General features: G+C 45.0%; 1 protein-coding gene across 13 annotated transcripts in view; it reads left to right on the top strand.

Annotated features, from left to right (window-relative positions):
- The window catches only part of Srrm234 (Serine-arginine repetitive matrix 2/3/4), a 357,763-nt gene that overhangs the window by 39,956 nt on the left and 292,123 nt on the right, over window positions 1–25,684 (top strand). For all 13 annotated transcript variants that reach the window (XM_075888712.1, XM_075888714.1, XM_075888713.1 and 10 more), the window contains exon 2: window positions 3,629–3,878. In XM_075888712.1, the coding sequence (XP_075744827.1) occupies window positions 3,629–3,878 (250 nt within the window). The remainder of the gene's footprint in view (window positions 1–3,628; window positions 3,879–25,684) is intronic.

Genomic DNA, 25,684 nt, shown 5'->3' with positions numbered 1-25,684 from the left:
GTCGTAATGGAATTTCAGTGTATGTCATTGCTTTCCAACTAAACTTTTAGTTGGTTGTATGCACTTGTGCCCGTTTTTCTAAGTTGCTGTTGAAATAGTGTGTCTGTATTTCAGGGGTGAATTACTAACTCACACTATCAGCGATTTTGATAAATGCAAATACTCAGAGTGGTAAAAGGAAAAATAAACGGCCATAGCCACTTTTGCCATTTGGGCATGAAAGGGTTGCCAGTGATGTGTCACACCAGGCAGGCGAATGAATTGGTTGACCTGATTTGTATGCCATCTTGGCGTCTGTGACAGCAGCAGAGTGGCCAGTTTCAGTTATAATGGGTAGATTTAATCTTATTTTTTTCGTTGACTCATAAAAATGTCCATTTGCTTGTTGCATTTTCTGTTTTGGCTTACTTGTATTTTCTCAGCAAGAACAGTTACATCAGTGATCCTCACGTTTAAAATGTACATTTGTCATTGTGTCAGTGTGTTGAATAGCGTGTGTGTCAATGACTGAGCAGTTGAGTGCAGAGGCATATGCAGGATTCCCCATAGAGGGGGGTGAAAGTTCATGGTCCATCCTACTAAGTCAATGGGGGGGGGGGGGGGGGGCATATTTACACCCCCTCTCTAGGGGACTGGGGAGCCCTGCTCACCTCCTGAAATGCCCCTGTGTGTGCATGCCTATGGCTGAGTGTTGAAGTCAAACATACATTGGGTTAATCAACAAGTTAATCATGCGCGGCAAACATGCCATTAACTGAAGGAAAGCTACCCTGGTAAAAGTGTTTAGAAGTATACAGGAGGGTTGTACAAAAAGTAAGGTTCTTGTATTTTTATAAAATAAAAAACATTGTTAATTATTAATAATTTATATATTGTTGAGTAGCTTACACTTTTCTATATTTTTCAACATAGTCATTTTTTTCGACAAACTTTTGAAGACTGTGCTCCAGCTTTTGTAGTTACAAGTCAGAGAAGTCTCCCGCCAATTTGCTAAGGTGTGCGACCTCTGCTCACACTTGAAATTCGCTCTTGAAGGTTGGCGGCTATGAACCAGGGTGACACCACTGTTGAGATTGCTGTTTTGTTGCGGGGATGTAATGAAACACTTGCGTTTCATATCCTGTGATGATAGAGCCTGCTTGTTGCCCCCCTTCTAGAAGGAGAAGCTTTGCAGCATTTGCAGATGTGCTGAACAGACATGCATTCTTCAGCATAAACCTTAGTGACATCCACACTTCCATGGCTGCCACTGAGCAACATAGCAAATCATGCACGGTAGAGCGGGAACCACTGATGTCGGGGTTGGCCTAAACCTTACCTCGATTGGGAAGCTTACTTTCTGTACAACCCTCTTAGCTTTAGTTCATATTGGAGCATATTTTTGCTATAAAAAACAATTTGGTGATTTTCTAAACTCAGATTTGAGTTACATTGTCTTAGTCATAATTAAATATATTATAAAGAATGGGAAAATTCATCGTTTCCTGTTATTTGTGATGAGTATTCGCCTGTTTGCTCGGTAGCATTTGGAAACACTGGGCCATGGTCACAACTTGTAAGGTGAAAACTACCATAACATTCATTAGTTGAAGCCCCGCCGCAGTGGTCTAGTGGCTAAGGTACTCGGCTTCTGATGGAGGCGGAAATGTTGTAGGCCCGTGTGCTCAGATTTGGGTGCACGTTAAAGAAACCCAGGTGGTCACAATTTCCGGAGCCTTCAACTACGACGTCTCTCATAATCATATGGTGGTTTTAGACGTTAAACACCACATATCAATCGATCAATTACTTCATTAGTTGAAACTAATCTCAACAGTTCGGCAAAATAATAGAAACCCTTTTGGCCTCGTGGGGCGCATGTCGCGTTCACGAGCGATTCCCACGACAGTCTCTTATAGCTAGCTGCCTACGGGGTCTTCTCAAATTTTCTTCCTGGCACGGGGAGCCAGCGCACTGCTATCAGATCATGCCTCGTGTCATGGCCATAGGGGGAGAGGTGGTTTATTGGTGGTGATTTTTGTAAACTGCAACAGTGATAGGAACAAAAACTCAGCGTATCTAAAACACTCGAACAAATATACGTACAAAATATTGCTCACGCACTATGCAAGTTGTCGAAGGAAACTTGAGCTTAAAAGGCCACTCACCAGGTTTGACAATTTTGAGCTGATAAACGCAATGCGTAGATGAGGCATTCATGATCACATCTGCTAAAATTTGCAACGCTATCCGCCGCAGAAATGGGTCAAATTTCAGTATGAACGCTGCTCCCCCTTCCTTTTGCGGGCGCGTGTTCAGAGAATAAGGGCATGACATGCGCGTATGAATGGCCCTATGTACACGGCAATGCAGTGATGTTGGTCTTCTACGTAGACGGCTATGCTCTGACGTTGCCAACAGTGGCAAGTCACGTGGAGAAAATTTTTTACACAACATGTGTAGTTTATGTATTTGTTGCTTGAAGAGATCAAGAAACCTGTAGATAAATAATGAGATGCAATAAGGAAATATGAACGTTCTTTTTTTATTTTTTTTTTCTCCGTGAATTGCAACGAGATGCGGGGCTAATGTGCCGGTGTTTCGTATGCGCTCGTATTCGCAGTCAGCCTATCGAGGCGACAACAGCCGTGGAACGCTCTTACGCGTTCGCGCACTCATTGTGCTCATCTATTCTACCGCGTCTAAGCCAGCGTTTCCGACTTATTTTGCAGAAACAGGCAGTAAACCATGATATGAAATAACACTGCATGGTCAAAAAAAAAAAAAAAACGCTCGCGTATGGGGGTTGGGCTTGTTCGGGCACATGATGCGCACGTGACCTCTTGGTCGGATGCTGGAGAGGGTAGGGAAGAGATTTGGCTTGCGAAGACTACGCGGGGGAGCGGCAAGGGTTTCGAGCTCTCCTCCTCTCGTGCTCGCTTTGCGCCGCAAAAAAAAAAACAGTTTTCTCAGGTCGTAACGAAACGATTAAAAAAATGTGTGTGGCAAAATGTTCCTCATCGGACACCTAACAACTTCCACGGTCCAACTAAAATTTGGTATAGGGCCTGGTGAGTGGCGCTTTAAATTTTGGTCTCATGTTTTTGCTGGGGTAGATAAAGCATTCCCGACGATAACTGCTTGAGGGTTTCTGAAATGTGGAGTGCTTCACTTCTGCTGTCGTGCTACGTGCAGACACCGGTAAACATAGATGTCATCAGAAAAAAAAGTGGACTACACTTCAAAGGTGCATTACCACAGCTATGTGTCGCGTGATTGTTCTGAAAGCTCTCAGCTGACTTTCCAACTCTGTTCAATAATCATTAAGTCGTCGGTTACAAATAGCAAGAGATTGCATGTTGTTGTTCCTGCAACTGCTTGTGGGAATGCATTGAATCAAGCTCTGCAGGAAAAGTGATGGTCATTGCTTATTTTTGAAGCATAAACAAATATTAGGGCATCTTCGTTATGTCCTGTCTGTGAGAACCTTGTGCCTGAAATCTTGCAACAGCCAAACTAAAGAGAGAGTGATGTTATGTCATTCATATTAGAGGCATTCTGGCATGCTAAATTCTGATTTTGACCCCTCTAAAGTGCAGAACAAGCGTCCTTGCATTTGAATTGAATTTGCCCTGATCTTCTCTTGCAGGAAACGACGACATGTACAATGGCATTGGGCTGCAGACTGCCCGTGGCAGTGGCACCAATGGCTATGTCCAGCGCAACCTTTCACTAGTGCAGCGCTCGCGTGACAAGGTCAACTACAAGACAGAGGAGGACATTCAGCGCCTAGATGCACAGCTCATCCGCAAAGCCAATTCAGAGATCCTTGATCATGAACGCAAGCGCAAGCTTGAGATCAAGTGCCTCGAGCTCCAGGAAACCATGGAAGAGCAAGGGTAATTATGTCTTCCAGTTCTCTAGCAAGACACCGTTTCCATTTCTCCAGCAAGACACAGGCAGGAAACAGGCTGTTATAGTTATGGACGTTCGCCACGTGGTTTGTGACTGACAGATGAGAAAGGATTTACAAAAATGCTTTAGAGCCAAAGAGAAAAACTATGAAGCACGCTTGTAAAGAGAAGATAGGAAAGTGATAAAACAAAAAACTTTATGAACAGGGTAATGACAAGCATGCGCAGCAGGCAGTCCTAAACTGTTCAAAGTTCGGCTACCCTGTGTAGCGCGTCGAGTTTCTGACTGTTACGGGGGAATAAAACACTACCTCATGGTTTGGAACTCTGCCCTCCCGTCATGGTGTGCCGGTCGTCGTGCGGCAGGGCAAAAGTAGCACGAGCGGTGCACGGTCGCAACACACGGACGTGCTACCATGTGCAGCACTGTTGCATAACACTTGGCGGCTAACACTTGGCGGCATAACACTTGGAGGTTGGAGGTGCTGCTCACCTCCAACCGCCGCATAACACTTGGCGTCATAACTTGGAGGCATAACTTGCGCACCTCCAATCGTCGATAACACTTGGCGGCATAACACTTGGAGGTTGGAGCTGTGCCCCTCCAACCTCAGGGATCAACTGTGGGCCATCTGGCAAGCCCGCAAAGCGGCAAGGAAACAGGGTCTTCGGTCCTCCTTGGGGGCGGCCTAGGCCCAGGCCACGAATTTGCCAGATTTATCAATAAAGTGCTTACCACCACCAGGTCATTTTGCATGCATGCCATAGGTAAAAATGCTCGAATATTCCAAGTTGAAAGACCAATAATGTCAATTAATTAGAAGTTTTCATTCAAGAGACTCGAGGTGACCATATTTTTTAAATAAAATTGGTAATTTTTGATCTACCGAGATCGCCAGGAGAGTGTGATAAGCGCGCGAGTGAAACCAGTTTGGTGTTTGAAAAGTGCGCGAGTGCATCGGTGCGAAAAAGATGGTGACGGCGACAGAATGGGTGTACGCGAGATTGTTTCGTGTAGTCAGCGAGAAGGATGAGGTGCAGACACAGTGCGTAAGATGACGTCTCAAAAATTGACCTGTGAGAGGCACCCACGCTGTTCGAGAAGAAGCCGAAAAAAAGAAGGCGAGAGCTGTGGCAGAGACGTGGCCGACCCATGGCTGAGGTGCGGCAGAGGCGAGCAGGCTACCAGGGCACAGGAGTAATGACGGTTCCTAGGGGCAAGTCCGCTGCAGGCTCCCACCTGGACGTGTGCCTGAGCGTTGGCCGGGCTGCTCGTCACCCGGCATTGGCCAGGTATTTCATCTGGTGTTGGCCAGGCATTTCGTCTGGCATCGGCCGGGCACTTCTCGTCCGTCTCCAGATCCAAGTGCAAGTGTTGGAGGAGGAACGTCAAAGGGTGCTGACCTCAGGTTAACCGAAGCTACATGTCCTCCAAGTGAAACCGTGACCCCGACTACATTTCGTCACACCAAGCCTCGTTGTCTGCGCTTGCTCCGCTACAGAATGGTGACCGTCGTTTGTCGTTTCCTGAAGCACCGTTTGCATTTAGCCGTCAGCTTTCTAGCCTTATTAACTTTAGCTCTTTTGCACTATCTGATTTTATTTCTTATCATTTTCTCTTTCCTTCTTTTGTTCAAATGTGTCGAGTATAGGTTTTTTTTTATTTTTGCACAAATGGTCTCATATATTCTTCCCCAATGACGGTTCTCTCATCGGGTTTGCACTCACACAACCTACACAAGAGCTCCGTGATGAATAGCCTTGTGACAGACTGCTGTCGGACCGCATTGTTGTCGCCATCGCCACTTCCCGCAGTGCCACTGTTCATGAAGCGGCCTTCTTGTTTAGTCAATGCTGGGGCATCGCATCGGCTAACTAGGTCTTTCGTTGTGATGTGTTGAGTGCTTCAGTCGCGATATAGTGACCTAGAATAAAACGAGTGTTGAAAGCAGCGGCTCTTGCGCAGGCCTTTTGCGGTGAAGTGGCGCACCACGTCCTTGCTGCGCCGGACTTGTTGGTTCTGCGGGCGTAGAAGCGCATGGAGAGCGAGACGTGTGTGTTATGCTCTATAGTTTTTCACGCTTTGTTTCCACACGGGGCCTGTGGCGGCTGCATTTCCAATGGAGGCGGGAATGTTGTAGGCCCGTGTGCTCAGATTTGGGTGCATGTTAAAGAACCCCAGGTGGTCGAAGTTTCCGGAGCCCTCCACTACGGCGTCTCTCAAAATCATATGGTGGTTTGGGGACGTTAAGCCCCACAAATCAATCAATCAATCCACACGGGGCACTTGAAGTCTACTTATCTTTATTGGTGTGGTGTGTGAAAAAGCTTACTCACGTTTAAGAGTTTTGTTAGTGCCTGGTGCAACAACAGAATGAAAAAACTTATGCGTCAGGCAACATCAGTGGGGCCCAGCTGTAGGGATAGAACTTGAAAATGTTGGTGTGTGTATAAAAACACGCAAAATGAACAGCTATAACAAAGGAACGAAAAGAAACTTGTTTGCACAGCTAATAAAGCAGTGTCATTGTGCATGCAAGAATCAAGAATAATTACAAAAAATGGTTAATTACAAGCACAGTCAGCTGAAGTACTTGCGTGCAGTGACCTCAACACAATATAAGAGCACCAGTGCTCATAATCACCAGTGATTTTTTAGTCATATGCACGCCGCTTTACTCGATAATTTGTTAGCCTCGATTAGCGCTTTATTATGAAGAGAGCACATCGGGAAGACGCAGGGGAAACAAAAGAAAGAGTAGAAACGGCCGTACGACTGCAACACTATTGGCTCACTTTTCCTTCTGAGGGGTAGCGTAGAATGCTCACCGGGCACACACTTGAGTTAATTTTGACAATTGAAAGAAAAGGAATGCCAGGAAAAGTTACATTAGTCCACAAGTTCGTGCATAAAAGATGTTTCATAGGAAATGTTCTACCAGATACCAGGATAGTTACTGATACCCCTATTCATGCTGTACAAGTTAAATAGCTGCTTGAAAGAATATCTGGGAAGTTTACAAGTGTGATCGTGTAATATTCAAGCCAGTTTGGAAAATGGCCCAAATACAAAGATCACCTACATACCTAGAATTGCAAAAATACAAAAAGGGATTTTAAACATGCACACGTACACACGCTTGTCAGGGTCATTTTATATTAAAGGGGCCTTGCAACACTTTTTGAGCATAGTCAGAAAACGCTGCTGATTGGTAGTAGGGGCTCCCGACAACACGAGAGCCAAATACAGCGCAGCATACGACCTGGAATTCACAATTATCGAAGTCGGCTAAAAATTGCTTTCTCTTCTTTCGGCAAATGACAGAAGACACTCAGAAATCACTTGTAGCAAGCCCATCAATCAGCCATTGGCTGATTTGAACATGACGCTCTCGGTCGTTACAGAGATCGCCACAAGAGGCCGCAACTTGTCCACGCGTGCGCGCAGGATCACACTAAAAAAGCCCCGTGCATTCGAAGAAAAAAAAAAGTGCTCAAGGTCACGAGGTGTGGGTGACGTATTTTCTTTGCCCCTGCCATCCCTCCCTGCTTAGCTTCCAGCACTTTAGTCGGGACGAGAGAAGAGAGAATGCAATTGCAGCATGCAACAAATCTTTGTAACTCCACTCACACTGGACTGATTCTTAAAATTCTTGCGTTGTTGAATTCATGAGGCAATAAGCTCTTCCATTGAATTTATTCTATGGTTTCTTGAATAAGGGTTTCAGGGCCCCGTTAGTGTGCCCGGTCAATTTTCTGTTAACTGTGTCACGCCAAATAATTTATATAAAATTGCTTGTTTGAGTAAACAATACAGAAGAATGTGTTTCCTTAATTTCGAGGCTGTGATAGTTTATCATTGGCATTTTGTTTTCGTTCTTTTTCATTTTGGCAAAGAATTTCAATATGCGGCACATTTACTGTTTTTTATAAAAAGCACAAATTTTTTTGCCAGTAATATTTGTACAATTGCTGCTTTATGCATGTCTATATCAAACTATTAAAATACTTCGGGAGTGAGTGAAGCAAAAATATTGCCAAAATATTGCCACGTTCCATTTCCCAAGTTTTTGTTATCGTCCCAAAACACCACACGACTCTCAGCGCAAACCGCGCCTGCAGTTTTCGAGAAGGTTCCGGACTGTAGTAGATCATTTCGATGAAATCACGCCCACTGTGCGAACGGTACAGATTGTTCTGGAATTTACGCCACCGCCACCAATAACGCTAGAACATTCGACGGCAAGAGTATAAATGCCGGCGCGCTTCGCCGCTTGTCAGTTGTTGATCGAAGGCCGACGCTCCGTTCGCCGCTATCAGTCCGAGACTGCTATCTGTGCAAGACTGCTGCTGTAATTGGACTTTCCGTTTACCGGGCACAGGTTCGCCCAAATAAACAGTTAAATCCCAACACGAAGTCTCCTGTCTTCGGCCACGTCATGACTCCGTGACAATATTGTGGAAAAGTTGGAAAAAATAGCATTTTGACTCATATTGCAGCCTCATTTTCACAATGTAGCAGTTCAAGTAAAAATATGATTTTTATATTGCCGCATAGCATAGTTTGTCAGTAAGACAAGCAGAAAGTTTGAGAAGGCTAGTTTTTGATTTAATGGAGAAAAAAAAAATTTTCCAAGTGAACAACCACAGGTTAGTAGCAAGCCTGCCTTTGCCTCATCTTCACTCTATAGCATGTCACCGGGAGGTTCTAGCTAGGAATTTTCGGCAGCGAATGATGCATGCCATGCAACTCCTTGTCACTTGTTTTAGTTATAGTGCTGTATGTAACATCAAAATGGGGCATTAAGGCTCTCTTTATAGAACAGTATCTTCCCTTGGATCATTAAAAAGCAGTTACATTGAACCACTTCTTTGTCTTAAGGGGCAGATTTATAATGCTGTTGATGGTGTGCAGTATAGTATTGAGGCATTGTTTCGCTTCACATGGTCTTGATAATAATTAACAACGTAATTGAAGTATTTTTTATCTAAGCTGCTTTTATGGTGTGACTGGTATAAAGCGATGTGTGATCCATCATGGCTGGTGTGCGTCATGAAATGATGTATTCTAGGTGTACATGTATGAGAGAATTTGATATTGGGGCTATAAATGGCACCTAATTGGCTATTTCCAGTTGTCGTTTAAACTTTTCATCCATCTTAGTCTGCGCCCTGATTCGTCAGAGTCATGCAGACACTGCAGAATCAGGGTGTAGACGAAGCATGTATAAATATCTTTGAAGAAATCTTCAGCGAATCAAGACATGGGTATACGATCTCTCCAACGCTATTTACCACATGCTTACAGTATGCATTTGGAGGCCTAGAATGAGAAGAGTTAGGAATATGAGTTAATGGAGAGTATCTTAGTAACCTGTGATTCGTTGATGACATTGCATTGCTGAGTAACTCAGGGGACGAATTGCAATTCATGATTACTGAATAAAACAAGGAGATGAGAAAGGTAAGTGTTAACATTAATATGCAGAAAATTGAACAGGGCTTCTAGATAGATAGCAGTACATTTGAAGTTGTAAAGGAGTATGTCTACTTAGGGCAGGTAGTAACCGTGGAGCTGAACCACGAGATTTAAGTAACCAGAAGATTAAAAAAAATGGGGTGGAGCACATTTGGCTAGCACTCTCAAATCATGAATGATAGATTACCACTATTCCTGAAGAGAAACGTATATAGCAGCTGCATTTTACCGTTACTTATTTACGGAGCAAAAACCTGGAGGATTACAAAGAGGGTTCAACTTGAGTTGTGGACCATGCAGAGAGCACTGGAATGGAGAATGATAGGGGTAACCCTAAGAAACAAGAAGAGAGCAGAGTATATCAGGGAACAAATTGATGTTCAGGACATTGTAAAGAATGACCCGAAGTCGTAGGTCAGGAACACTGCGTTTACTTGATCAAAGCTAGCTTCGCATTCCCTATTTCATTCTTCTCTTTCTCTATGTCTGTCACGCCTCCCCTCAAACCCACGCCCCATTTCTTTATTTTCAACAAACATCATAGTCGAAATGGGCAGGGCACGTAGCGTGAAGGCAAGATAATCGCTGGCCAATAAGGAAATAGCTTGTATACGACGGAGAGCAAGCTGATCGGTCTGTAATCTTCAAGTCCTTATCTTTTTTATTATGTGTGAAGATGATGTTAGCATTCTTCCAAGATTCTGGTACTGTTCCCCTCAAGAGACACCTTAAGGTCATTAACGGTAACTAACTGGATTCCCAGAGAAGGCAAGCAGGTTAGGGGGAGACAAAGTTAGATGGGCAGATGAGATTCGGAAGAGTGTGGGTATAAAGTGGCAGCAGCAAGCACAGGACCGAGTTGAATGGCAGAACATGGAGGAGAGGCCTTTGCCCTGCAGTGGGTGTAGTCAAGCTGATGAGGATGAGGAAAGTTCTTTGGGAGCTAGGTGTGGTTACTCATGTGTTGGGTCTGTTTTATTTAACCTACAGAGATTGCTGAGCGTGATCAGTATGGAATGCTTCCCCGAGGTGTGTGCATAGCTTTAAGCCTTCACCATACGCAATGAAAAGAGTTTAAAACCGCTCATTCTTAACATATTTTATTTCTTTATTTATTTATAGAATACTGCGGACAAAAAGTCCAAGCAGGGTGAGCATACATGAAACACACTAAATAACAGAATGAAACAAGGTTGCAAAGCGTTTTATACACAATTTCTTTGCATATAAGACAGAGGGGTTATGACTTAAAAAAAAAAGTAACAATTGAACAACAAGGTGATAATACAATTCAAGGAAGTCATGGAAGAAGAGTATTTACACAATTAATCAAGGGCGTTGAGGAAATTTCAGTTAGTTTATTCCAATCATCTATTGTTTGTGGGAAGAAGGAGTACCGAAAAGTATCAGTCCTTGCGAAGATTGGCATTAGGGAATGAGGATAGTGGTGTCAAGTGGGTCTGCTTAACAAGGGGCATACGTATGCTGCGATGTCTAAGGCTAGCCTGGGGTTTACTATGTCTGAAAGAAACTGTAGCCGACTTTTTTTTCTTTGAATTTGTAATAGTTCTATAACATTTGCCGTTAGTAATGCAGTGGGGGAGTCGGTTGACATAAATTTACTATATATGGATCGTACTGCTTTTCTTTGAATTCTTTCTAGGTTTTGAACGTTAATTTTTGTGTGGGGATCCCAAACTATGGACGCGTACTCAAGTTTAGGCCTAATTAAGGAAAGGTGGGAGAGGAGTTTAACACTAGGCGGAGCAGTCTTGACCTTGTGACGGAGAAGGCATAATTTACGGAAAGCGGTAGAGCAGATGTTATTTATGTGCGAATTCCAGGATAAGGTACTTGTTACCGTTAAACCTAAGTATTTATAGGAGGCTACTTTAAGTAAAGGTGCTTCAGCTAAATTGTATGTGTAGTCTAATGGGACTTTTTTGCGCGTTATGGGGAGATACACACATTTGTTTGCATTAAAAAGCATTCCCCATTGTTCACACCATTTTGATACATTGCCTAAGTTAGTATTAAGGTCACTTTGGTCACTAATGCAGGTTACATCTCTAAACAAAACACAATCGTCAGCAAATAGACGAATTTGTACCGGGGTGCTAATTACGTTGACAATGTAATTAATGTAGACCAGAAACAAAAGGGGGCCTAGCACGCTCCCCTGCGGAACGCCAGAGGTCACCGGAAGGCAGCGCGATTGTTTTTCTCCTACCTGAACATATTGGTTGTGATTGAGTAGATAAGGTGAGATTCAGGAGATATGATTGATATGTGCGGTTTAACGTCCCAAAACCACCATATGATTATGAGAGACGCCGTAGTGGAGGGCTCCGGAAATTTCGACCACCTGGGGTTCTTTAACGTGCACCCAAATCTGAGTACACGGGCCTACAACATTTCCGCCTCCATCGGAAATGCAGCCGCCGCAGCCGGGATTCGAACCCGCGACGTGCGGGTCAGCAGCCGAGTACCTTAGCCACTAGACCACCGCGGCGGGGCAGATTCAGGAGATAAATAATTCTGGTATGCCAACTAACCGAAGCTTTATAATTAGTTTATCGTGTGGAAATGTGTCGAATGCTTTACTGTAGTCTAAGAATATTACATCAATTTGGCCGTTAGCATCAAGACAAGCTGCAAAGGTATGAACGATAGTAACCAATTGTGTTGTAGTAGAAAATCTTTTTCGAAACCCATGTTGATGATTTGTTAAAACTGAGCGTTCTTCTAAGAATTCATTTAATTTATGAGCTATTATGTGTTCGATAAGCTTACAGCATGATGATGTTAAGGAGATCGGTCGATAATTTTGTAGTACTAGACGGTCACCTTTCTTGAATATAGGAACTATTTGTGCCGACTTCCAGTCATCTGGCAATTCCGCTGACAACAGAGAGACTCGAAAAATGACGAGTAAGTATTTTGCAACAGACTCTGCAAAGCGGCGCAGAAATATATTGGGGATATTGTCGGGACCGCAAGAAGTCTTAGTCTTTGAGTTGAACAACATAGCAACGGCACCAGAATAAGAAATAAAGTTTACATTTGCGGCATTGTGCGCATTTACGACAGATGGGGAAGCACTAGGGGTAGAAAATACACTATGAAAATACTCATTGAGGTGTTGAGCTGTGGCAGCCTGATCAGATACCATTGAACCATTGACAAAAACCTGTGATATGGGTTTCTTTTTTTCGCTAATATAGTTCCAGAACTTCTTTGGATCATTCTTTATGAAGTTTGCGAGTGACCTATTGAAGTAGTATTTCTTCGAGGTGTGTACGGCATGTGCAAGCTTATCTAGAGTGTCCGCTATAACTTTGGGGTCAGCATGCCTTTTCTTTAATGTTTTAACTTTACGCTTGAGATGAATGATGCTTCTCGTCATTCAGGGCGTATGTTTATGCACCTTTTTACGTTTAGACAGTGTAAATGTTTCGATACAGTAGAAGCATATGTGTTTAAATTGGTCCCACAATCTACAAACATCGGTAGCTACAAAATCCATCAGACAGGTTTCTTGGTGCTCGATAATGCAAGCATCATTGGAATGTGTATAGTCTTTCACAAAATGAAACGCCGAGTTGGCAGTCTCCGAAAGCGGTACCAGATGGATAGAAACTGACACAAAGTAGTGATCAGACAGCCCTTGATCAATTACTACAGTATGTGTACTGAAATCACGAGGAATAAATACCAGATCTAAGATAGACCTAGCAGTACCCTGATAATGCATTGGTTCATGAACCAATTGTACCAAATTATGTGCGAGCATGATGTCAAACACTGCATTTGCATTGCTCATATTGGCTGCAGAGGTTTCAAAACGCTCCCAATCTACTCCGGGGAGATTGAAATCGCCAATCAAAAGAACTTTGTTGCCATGGTATTTAGACATGTGTTCCTTTAGTTTTAATAGGTATTCAAAAGTTGAGTCCGGCGGTCTATATAATGCACATACGATAAATGAGTGGCCCCACAAAGTTACTTTAATACAGATACATTCAAGCTCCGGTACATCATTCAACAAGACAGCATCAAATTTTTGTTGGATCAGGACGGCCACACCACCTCCCCTTGATTGCCTGTCCTTACGAAAAGCCGTATAGGAAGGTGGAAAAATGTCGCCATCATTCACCTGTTCATGTAACCACGTCTCAGTTATAACAGTAATGTGAGGATCGTGCTGCAGTAGAAGAATTTCGAGGTGCTCGGTTTTATAACACTGTGGGCATTCAAATTAAGTAGACGAAGTTGCTTGTGCGCATGCACATTACGTCAGGTTTTAGACTGTTAGGGTGCAGTGTTCTTGTAGCCGGTCATTTTTACCCGCCTATTTTGCACATCATCCCAAAAATACATATCCTTATCGATGTTTAGTTTATCGTGTATCAGGTTGATTCTTTTCCCTTGTTCTATCTCGGCCTTTGCGCTGTGCCGGAGGAGACTGCGTTTTTTAGCGTTGATTTTAAGTAATCATTCTTAATGTAATTAAGAATGATTATCCGAGCCCTTCAATTTGCTTGCGTTTTTCATTATCTCTTTCTTTTCTGTAAAGTTTTGCAGATACACTGTTACAGGCCACTTTCCCACGTGCTTACCCAGTCGATGGATACGCCCAACAGATTCAGATTTAACCTGAAGTTTTTCTTGAAAAAGACCCTTCACAACCTTGTCCTTTAGTTCCTCTTCTGATTCTGCTGAGGTCTCAGGTATTCCATGAATAATTACATTTGAACGCCTGCTGTGGTCTTCAAGGTCTGCTAGCTTTTTAGTCTGAAAAGACATTGCGTGTTCAAATGATTTCTATGTGACATGCATTTTGAAGGTTTATAGTGCCCAAGGTAGGCACGTCTCAGAGATTTCACAAAAGCATGTATACGAGTAATTAAATGAAATGCCATTGAGTGTGCGTCAACAGGGCATCTGGCTGCAATTTGCTGCTTTTTCTGGATAAGCTCGATGTAGCATACACTACACATTCTTTTTTTTTTTTCTCCTTAGGCTTCGTGCTACTGCAACACAGCTCAATCTTTTCTAATGAACTCTTCGAAAAATATAAAAAGATGGCCTGATAGCCTCATGTTTACCCTAGGCGTCTAGCTGAGTATCACGTTTGTTTCTGGGTGATCGCTTGTACCATAAACTGAGACGTATTCGATTGGGAACTGTTATTGATTAATTTAGTTTTGTTTGTTCTGTTCTTTCTCAAAATGAAAGCGTTAGCTGCCTCATCAAACACGGGAATCAACCACCGGCACCCTGCATCATCAGTGCAAGTGATGCAAGAAGAAAAAAATATGTGATGACATCACAGGTCGATAAAGTTTGTGATGGCATCAACTCATCATTCAGCATGTCGTATGATAATGTCATCACTTGACATGATAACTTTGCTTTGTCTCCGTGGCCTGATCTCGGAGGCCATGTAAAATTAGATGACATGCGTAAACTTTGCAATGCCTTCGATCGTGGGGGCAGTGTAAAATCACGTTAGGTGTATAAAGCTTTTGGAGTAAGAAGGGAAGGGTCAAGGAAGACAAAGAAAAACAGTCCTTTCGCCATCGAGTCGTCATAGGCGAATTCATAGGGACTTCGCGAGCTTCAGTTTTTTTTTCATGTATTTTAGCTACGCGACCATTTCTCCGAATTGTATAGGGCAGTCCTAATCTTGAGATTGATGTTGCTGATCACCATGTTTTCAATCCCTGGCAGAGAGAAATCATCAGGCCAAAGATCGGGAGAAATATTTCTGGTTGAAAAAAGTGGGTTTGTGTGCCACATACTAGATTATTACCATTAGTCATGACGAAAATCCCGAGCATGATAAGTTAATTATGCCATTGACCTTTCAGAGTGAAGACGACGCGAGAGTTACGCGACTTAGTTTTTAGTTTTGGTACCACAACCACGCCGACAGAGGCATTTCGTTTCCCACGAAAATGCTTGAAACAGCAGATTGAGGAACGATGTAAAGCAAATTGATTGCACGAAGTAAAAGAACTGATATGAAGTGTGGAAGCGCGTACCGTGAGATAGCCATTTACTTGGTGCATCTGTGTAAAGCACGTTAAGGGAAGCCAGTGAGAGCATATAATGGAGTGGCCTAAAAAACAAAGAAGAAGAGAGAAGTTGGTATTCGTAGAGACAAAAAAAAAAAAAAAAATGTTGGGGGAGCTTGCGCAGGCGAGAGAGTGCGGAGCGCGATCTATTTTGGTGATCTGCAGCTTATTCTTTTTTACAGTACGTTTACATTCATCGTTCCACATGAAACTAAATTAGGTACCTTCGCTCACAACGGGTGCACCCAGAATGCATTCATCAAACGGGCGCGTAAGTGCGGATGATTGTCGTGACAAACAGCTGACAGAAAGTATACAATATCCTCACTCCAGGGCCATCAAATGGGTTGTCTATCTTGTGAGTCGCTACAGTATAGTGTTGGAGTGACACAATAATAAATATTGCCAATATTACTGCAATGTTGGCTGATAGCCACTGAAATACCGGGCGTGTAGGAAACGCCCGCCGCTTCTTCCACGCGGCTTTCACCGCGAAGAAAGCCAATGGGTGTGGCGCAGCAGCGCTGCGGTGCGGGATTTCATTTCGCATGCATTTGCGCGCTGCTTTGGAGACTCATGCTATTCTAGGTCACTATAGCCATGTGCTGGGTTGAAATCTGGTTGAAGTTAGAACAGCGTGATCGGACGCAGGTGACAAAAATTGCTCAAACACTCACACAGCGCTGTGTGTGTTGACGTATTCCGCTCCGTCCATGTTCAGTTGTGCTGTTCAAACATAGCATGATAAGCCAACTAGCCCGCCAACGCACTGTGTGTTGATTCTACATGTGTTTCCTCAGCTGATATTCAGTCTGAAGAAAAAGCGCGAAAAACGAGACCGAGAAAGAATGAACACACAACACAAACCTTGGTTTGCGTGTTCATTCTTTCTCTGTCCCGTATTTTTTCGCTGTTCCCCTCAGTATCATACACCAACTGGTTCTTCAAGATATCCTTCTCATTTCGAGTGTTGGGGTGGCTACATTAGATAACGGCAACTCGCGGGTCCTACTGAACACTTGACTTGGCGACGAAAACCGAAAGTCTTGAAATAAGTTGACTAAGGAGGCACCATTAAGCAAGACATCGCATGACAGTACGGCATGAAGCCTAATTCGCTCTTGAATTTAAAGTGCAAACAGGTGAACACCACGACGGTAGTCTTGGGGTTTATTTTAGTGACGTTCGTTTTGAAAAATATGTTGCCGTGGACAGCAAAGTTGATACATGCGGTCCACTGATGAACAGAAAAATATGCAGATGGCTCGGCTAGCGGACGACGAAAAGTCAGAGAACTTGTACGCTTGTGGAAAAGTCAGGGAAAAGTAGGGGAATTTCTGAAAAATCTGGCCTGGTCAAGGAAACTGATGGCAGCCTGTGCGTTCGTCTCTAAAATAAGCATTACCATAGATCAAAGCTTATAAAGCGCCTCTTTCAGCTGCAACTACAGTGAACAGCAAGAAGATGCATGAAAAAATAAAAGCAATGCGTAGGGCCGGCCGCTTGGGGGCCACGGAGTGGGTACGCACGTCGTACCGGCTCTGCAGTTTCTCTATGATTATCGGCACGATATCGAAGTTCCTAGCACCATTTTTCACACCAGTGGATGATGAAAGTTCTGGATGTCTTCTGGACACCACGTTTTGACAGGTGGGCTGCATTTTTTTTGGTGCAAGAACCGTGTTTTCTGGGTCGCCACGTCAACGCGGCAGCTAAGCTCAGCGAACGCGAACTGGACGTTAGTATCTCCACCGCCGCGGCGGTGTGGAGAGCTCGGCCGAACGCGCCGTCGGAGCTGTTCGGAGCCCCTCGTTCCTCTTCGAAGGCCCGATTTATGCCAAAATGGAGGTTGTAACTGTGGATGGAGAAGACTTATCACTGGAAGAGTTTGAAAAAGGGTCAGGCTGGTGCGAAGTGCAAAAAGGCGCCAAGACGCAGGTCGACCGGGAGCCCGGCTCAGCGGGAAATACGCAGCGAGAGACGCCCTTCGCAGAAAAGGCGCCAGGAAACAAATAAAAGAATGAGCGGAACGCTCGACAAATCATCAAGGCGAGTCGACTGCCTAATCTGCCGGCGGAAGATTATAAGGTCATTGTGCGTCCGCGTGGTGGGCTTAACATCTCAGAATACAGGATGGATTGCATATATTGCTGCCTGCGCAACGCTGCGGTGGTCGGCCGGGTGGTGGCTGTTGTAGACAGTATCTGCATCAAGAACACGCAAAACATAATCGTCATCAGTACACCATCCGAGGATTGAGCCCTGCAGTATGGAGCCATTACAAAACTACGAATAGGTCAGCAGGCATTCGAGACCTGTGCGTACAGGGCAGCCCCAGAGAACACGTCAAAGGGACTTATACGAGGGGTGTCCAAGGAAGAGAGCCCAGAAGACATCCTTAGCAACTTGGTCACTCCATGTAACCCAGGAGTCTTATATGTGAAAAGAATGGGAAACACGGACAATATTATTGTGCTGTTTGAGGGGTTTCTCGTTCCGAGGTAGGTGAGGTATGGAGCAATGCTCGCTAAGTGCACGCTCTACAGAAAACAGTTCGATGCCTGCTACGGTTGTGGGGGACTTGGACATAGAGCAGATGTGTGTCGCTACCCCAATGACAAGGTGTGCAGGGGATGTGGAAGCGGTAATCCAGCGCAAGCTCACCGTTGTGAAGTGGAATGCAAATTATGTGGTAAAGATCACCCCACTGGAGACAAGAGATGTTAGTTAGACAAGATACAAGATACTGTACCTGGTTAGGAGGCGTCGCTGGGAACGGACGAGGCGAAGACGGGCAGCGTGCGCTGAAGCCTGCTACCAACCAGTACAAGGAAGTCGCCGTATGCTATGACGAGGACCACAACACAACAACCAGCCAGCAGTCGGACAAGGACACTAACAGGCAAAACAGTGCGAACGGCCTTGCACGAGACCACTCCGCATCCTTCTCAAAGCTTACTGGGGGAAAGAGTCTAAGACAGTCCAGGTCCCGCTCCAAACCAAGATCAAGATCAAGGCCAAGGTCCCACTCAAGAGCCACTCGAGGGAGCGCCAGCACGCAGGTGAGCTTTGCAAGTGTGGTCTCCGGCACTGCCTCTCCAAGTAATGTTATAGGGTCCGCCTTAGAAAAGGAAATGATGCAGGTTAAAAAAATGTTAAAAAAAATCACTAGAGAGAACCTAACGCTTAAAGAAGAGATTAAGCAACTGAAAGAAGAAAATGCGAAGCTTCAGGAGGTGTGCAACGCGGGTGCGATGCCTAACACTCCCTCTGTTAGCAAAATACCAACGCTTAATCGAGCCCCAACATCTGTTCTCTCGCAAACGAGCAGGGAGTCACCGCCACTAAAAAGGAGAGCGCAGGAAGAGGCAGGAAAAGCCGGTAATTTTTCGATTAGCGAGGTCAAGGGATTGTTCAAGAAATGTACATCATTTGGCAGTGGATTTGCCACGGGTACCGTAGGAAATACAAAACCAAATTACTTGCATGTACGTCGAAATGAAGCAGAGAGTTGATGGACTCGAGCACAGGGTATTAGCGATGGAGGGCACGCCCAAGGACATTGGGTCGTCTGGTGCATGGCCGGTTAAATTAAAACCGTACAGCAGAACACCTACAGTAGAAACCAGCAAGGTCACTGGGGAGGATCCCATAAATAAACATAGTGCCACGTAACCATTACATCATTTGGCAGTGGAATTCCCACGGGTACCGTAGGAAACGAGGGAACCTGCAGCAATTTGTGATAAACAGGGAGGCGCCAGATGTCATCGCCCTGCAGGAGACCGGGGGGACGGCAAAGTTATCGGGGTACAAGTCGTATAGTATTTCTAGTTAGAAGGCGACTGTCACAACTCTGGTGCATAGAAACCTCATGGCTGTAGAGCATGATACCGGAGTGCACAGCATAGACCACGTCCTTATAGAAGTAGACCGGGGGGACGGCAAAGTTATCGGGGTACAAGTCGTATAGTATTTCTAGTTAGAAGGCGACTGTCACAACTCTGGTGCATAGAAACCTCATGGCTGTAGAGCATGATACCGGAGTGCACAGCATAGACCACGTCCTTATAGAAGTAGTACCCTCCCGTAAAAAAGAGGGAAGCCTCTTTGTGCTTAACATTTACAGCCCACCCCAACAGAAGCTCACGTTTGGTCCACTTTTCCGCAAAGCCTTGAGCATAGTGGAGAGACAGGCTCTCGTCATAGTTGGCGACTTTAATGTACCGCACGCTGCTTGGGGATACGTTGTCGAGAATATAAAGGGGCGCAACTTATGGGCAGACGCTCAACACAAGGGCCTTATGCTGATAACGAATCCTGAGGAGCCCACAAGTATAGGCAACAGTGTTAGTAATGACACAACACCGGACCTAACTTTTACGAAGAACGTAGCAGACTCGCGATGGGTAAACACGCAGCAGAATTTTGGCAGCGATCATTATATTGTAGTTACAACGGTGCATGCAGGCCCTCAAAAAAAAAGCAAGGCAGAAAACTGGCACTTGTAGAATGGGACTATTTCCGGAAGATTCGAGAGGAGGATTTGGATGATACCATAGTAGATATAAAAAAATGGGTAGAGAAGCTCCAACAGAGTGTCAAGAAAGCCACTAAAATTGTTCCTAAAGAAGCGGGAATGGCGGAGATGGACAGCAAACTGTTGCATCTGTGGGAGGCAAGAACTAGCATCCAAAAGCGCTGGAAAAGACAAAGATACAATCGTAATTTAAGAAAAAAAGTAGCTGCATTAGACAAGGAGATAGAGCTCCATGCGAATCGGCTAACCCAACAACAGTGGGAAGCCACGTGTAACTTGATGGATAGAGAAATGAAGATGCCAAAGACGAACATTTTCCGAAGTTTCCTAGACCCGCATAGTACAAAGACTGCACGGAGGCATAAGCTGCAACACGTAATACATAACTATGCAGGAACAGAGGAGGAGCTCTTCCACGAGCTATGAAAAAAGTACTTCGCAGACGTAACAAAAGAACCACTTTCCAGTTACAAGGGACAGGACAACCTTATACTTGATGCTGATATAACAGAGGCCGAGGTTAGATTCGAGCTCGCTCGACTAAACCCGAGGTCTGCTCCGGGACCTGATAAAATAACTAATAAGACGCTCAGAAACTTGGACGACGAATCCATTAAGGCGCTCACTGAGTACATGAAAAAGTGTTGGAAGAGTGGGAATATCCCACGTCAATGGAAGACTGCTCAGGTCATCATGATTTTGAAGCCGGGTAAGAAAGCACAGTTGGATAACCTTAGACCAATTTCACTGACTTCATGTATAGGCAAACTCACGGAGCAGGTCATCCTTATGCGCCTCACTACCTACATAAAGGAGAACGGACTCTTCCCACATATCATGATCGGTTTTCAGATCTAAACTATCAATGCAGGACATCATGTTACAGATTAAGCATCAAATACTCGACGTGGGGGCCAGATCTTTAGACTCTAAGGCTATCCTTGGCCTTGATCTCACTAAGGCCTTCGGTACCATCACACACAGAGCCATATTAGAGAATCTTCAGGGACTGGGGATAGGCCAGCGCACCTACGCATATGTGAGAGACTTCATATCCGACCGCACTGTAAGAATTGCTGTCAGAGAGGCAAGGTCTGAAGAGATTGAATTGGGCAGTATGGGGACGCCACAGGGTTCGGTGCTGTCTCCCCTGTTATTTAATGTGGCAATGATTGGCCTACCCGCAAAACTTGACCAGATTGAGGGCCTCAGACATAGCATATACGCAGACAACGTCACCCTCTGGGTGACGGGTGAGAGTGACGGCGACATTATAAACATATTTCAAGAAGCTGTTGACATTGTAGAGAGATATGTAGAAGGTAAGGGGCTGAAATGTTCTCCTGAAAAGTCGGGGTATTGCTCATTTGTAGGCCCATATGCAGGGGACGCAAAAGCATACAGGAAAGGCCAGACATCACGATTTTTGCAGGGAGAAGTAAAATACCCACGGTAGCGAACCTACGAGTTCTCGGCCTCCGTATATCTGAGAATGGGCATAATGGAGAAACTATTAGGCTATTAGAGAACAGCATCCACCAAACAAGCAGGCTGATCAAACGAATAGCCAACAAAAACTATAGTATGAAGGAACACAACTTAGTTCGTTTAGTCCAGGCTTTTGTGATCAGCCGCATCGTGTACGTTGTTCCATATCTTAAACTACACGCAGCCGAACAGAGCCAAATAGATTGCATCATTAGGAAAGCATATAATCAAGCAACAGGTCTACGATTAAATACGTCGAATGACAAGTTCTTGGCTCTAGGGCTACATAACACGCTCGCAGAGCTAATAGAGGCCCACACGATAGCACAGTATGATCGGTTAACCCAGAGTCCTACGGGCAAGCATATTTTGGACACAATTGGCGTCACGTACAATGTGCAGCATGGGGTAAAAAAGGGCATTCCGCGGGAGGCATGGGGGCATATCGTGGTGCCTCCATTACCTAGAAATATGCATCCTGAGCATCACCGCGCTAGAAGGATAGAAAGGGCGAACAGCCTACATAAAAAGTTTGTCAATGCCCGGGACGTGGTCTATGTAGATGCAGCAGAATACGAGAATGGCTGAAGCATGGTAATTGTAGCTACAAATATTCAAAGGGATTCCAAGGTCACTGGCAATGTACGTACAGATAGGGCAGAAGTGGCGGAGGAGGCGGCTATAGCACTAGCAATAGCCTCCACAAAGGCCGAAGTCGTGATCAGCAACTCCAAAACCGCTGTTAAAAATTATGCCAAGGGAAGGATCTCACCGGAAGCGCTAAGAATTCTGGGAAACTTTTGCAACGAGAGGGTAGTTCATATTGTATGGGCACCTGCTCACTCCTCCCTTCCCGGAAATGAAATTGCGCACGACCTGGCTCAAGAACTGGCCGGCCAAACAGGCGCAACGCAAAGTCGGGGGGCGGAGAGGGACCGCATGATTAGTTAGGAGGAGATCACAAAACACTACAGGCTAGGAAGGGTCAGATTCCCCCCAGCACATACCTCGCTCAACAAGCAGCAGGTGACGGCATGGCACCTCTTACAAACCAACACGTTCCTGAACCCTGTAACTTTTCACTACATCTACCCAGAGATATACTCAGATTTGTGTAAGTTCTGCAATCAAAGGGTGGATCTCAATTATATAGTGTGGGCTTGCCCCTCAGTGACAGGGCAATATAAAAAACGCAGCAATGGAGAGCAAAGGGAGACTGCACTGCTAAGCGCAGACCCAGAAGTGCAATTCGATGATTTTCAGCAAGCCGAGGATGCCGCCAGAGCTCAAGGACTCATGGCTGCCACTTAGGGGAAGGAGACAATTCTTCCACATCTTGCCGCTTTTTTTTTTTCTTTAATACAGGTATTTCCTTCAGTGCGTAACTGTTACTTCTTAGTACAGACATGAGAGAATACAACTACCATAAGAATACAAAGTTTACTGATGCTTTGGCATCTGCTGTTGGAGCCTTGTTCACAATAATAACCATAAAAAAGGCATAGGTATTTAAGTACGCCCAAGTGCATGACGTAGGAACCGGGACTACATTGTTGGAAGCGTCCCATCACTCCTCAGCGTAAGTGCAGTTGTTTGTATGTGCTGGTATACCAGGTGCAGGCAGATGGAAGCTTTTCTTTAACCAGAACATGCGCGCTTGACCAGTGAGTTTAGTGGCCTGTAGACTCCACGTGTTCAGCGAGGGCATATGTGGTCACGCATTTTTTATTGTGATTGAAATTATATTGACACTCTCAGCTGTATTTCGCCGCCGGAGTCGACCTGGGCATCGGTGTCGATGTCATGCACCGTATATGTATATGTATCTATATATATGAAAATGCAAGAAAAAAATCTAGGGGGATCTTGTGTCGTGAATGCGAGGCATTAACCACTATTCAAACGGCAAGCTATTTATACCTATCACTTACAGCTGTTGGCAGGCATCTCAGGGGAGAACTATAGTTTTTTCAGCATTATGAGCAAGATGGCGCATTGAGCGCGAGGCGGCTCTCATATCTCACGTGTACTTTGGCCCGCAGAGAGGAGGGGAGTGGACGATTTCTCGTGCACCCTTATCTCCTCGTGGGGAGGATCATACGTCTTCGCTGGCGTTGGGCTTTCAATGGAACGATTCTGTTGTAGTTATGGGAAGCACAAAGGTCACTGCGATCGCAATGGAACGATTATGTTGTAGTTATGGGAAGCACAAAGGTCACTGCGATCGTTGCACAGCCTCTGTTTGCGAAAAAGGCAGGCTTTTCAGACACAGAAAAGTAACAACTGAGACGCTTATTCACGTTCATCTGTACCTGCGAGTACGTGAGAAACGCGGGGCACGTTTCGATCTGCTTGCCGTTTTGTGCGAAACCTTCCACTTTGTTGCGATCGCGTTCATTGCTTCACCTTTGTGGCAAAGATCTCACTTATTTTCTGACGTCATATTTGTGTTGTTTTTCTTTTCTTGAAATAAGTGGTCTCACCAATCTAGTGGTTGCCACAATTATGACAGCCTAAAGTATAGATAAGATTGTGGAAATTTTTGCTCTGCAATTTGTCCCTCACGTTGTCTAAAGCGTCTCTTAGCTTTCATGTTGGTATATTCACTATTTTGATATCTGTTGCTTCTACATATGGCACAGCATATCGGACATTCCAACCACAACATTACACACTTGGTAAATTTGTGCATGTTTGTTTGGACCATGATTTCAGCTCTGCTTGAAGGTCTTCTGATTTGGATAGAACTGGCATTAGCAGAGGATAGCAGGGCTATGTGATGCCTTTTAATATTATTATTACTATCATTGTTGTTATTGACAATGCTACAGCAAACATATTCAACTACGCTCTTATTGCTAGTAGTAGCTTGCATTTCGAGGTTAGAGGTGGTAACTTTATCTGTATTTCTCATTGGAGTTTTTTGAGATGGTATAGTAAATTTGTGATTAGTTTATAGCATTACGTTTACAGAAGAGTACACAAATGAAGGTAAACCGCCTGCACCTGTGATAAATCTGTGGAATCGAAGGAGTTGTTGCTACCGGACAGATTCCTTCTTGCCACCACATATTCGAACGTAATCGCTTTAAATGCTACCTCTAGCTTTCATTGCGGGCATCTGAGGATTTTTTCAAACTTGTGGGGTCTCACTGTGGAGAGCACCATCACGCTCTTGAAGTGAATGGACACAGCAGACACGGTCGAAACGAACCAAGCCAAATTAACTACTTTTTGATCCTAGATATCGTCAGCCGAATTATTATACACCAGTTGTGATCAATACGCTAAAACAACCTTACACAATATGACAAAACACTCAACAACATAACAAACACCAGAACACACGCAAGGCAGCTTCGCCAACGCTTGACCTGCCACAAGGGCCCCCTGCAAATGGCCCGCGGTGCCGCGCACCGGGGACTCACGCGAGAGACAACTGTTCGCGCCAACTGCTATGCGCCAAAGAGACCCGCTTCTTTTTCGTGTGTTGCTACCCAGGCTTCCCATCAGGCATCACCGCTGGTGCTATGCCATCATGATGATGGTGGCGGTAATAAATGCTCACGAGCACAATGCCACCTACCGCGCGATAATTCTGGCCCCTGATTGCTGCTTTTGTGCGAGGCACCTGCGCCACGAGGAGCAAGCAACTTTACAGGGAGTGTTAGCACCCCCACATTTTCTGAACCAATATACCGAAAAGAAAAAAAAAAAGAACATAAAATCAGCTACACAAGCTCTAACAAAAACTTACAACACATCTCATGTCCCTAAAGTATGTCCGTGCATCACGACACCGCTGCCAGCCAACACTTCTGCACTGTCCGGCTCGACGACTTTTCCTTGGTACCGGTCCCGCAACAGCAACGTTGCCGTTGGCCTGAGGAACTGTCACACGCACCGACACATCCTTTGGTTGCGACCAGCCCTCACGAGGGCGCTGGACTGCAGATTGTTGTGCACGTCCCAGGCATATCTATCGCCCGACGTCTCAACCGCATTCCTGGCCAGCGGCTGGCTCTGCGCTGACGATGTGCTGAAGACAGCCAGTCGCGGGTTACATCACTCCCGCTGCGCAAATTCAAAACGCTCGAAAGAACAATGCAGTAGGGCAAAGGGAAAGGAGCTTCGGGCTCCTCGCTGACGCGGTACGATGGTCAGTACTGCTAACAAATACGTCGGGGGCGGCCAAGACGCCCAG

The sequence above is a fragment of the Rhipicephalus microplus genome, chromosome 3, assembly GCF_043290135.1.
Source record: "Rhipicephalus microplus isolate Deutch F79 chromosome 3, USDA_Rmic, whole genome shotgun sequence".
NCBI lineage: Eukaryota > Metazoa > Arthropoda > Arachnida > Ixodida > Ixodidae > Rhipicephalus > Rhipicephalus microplus.
This window is presented reverse-complemented; position numbering and strand designations above follow the sequence as displayed.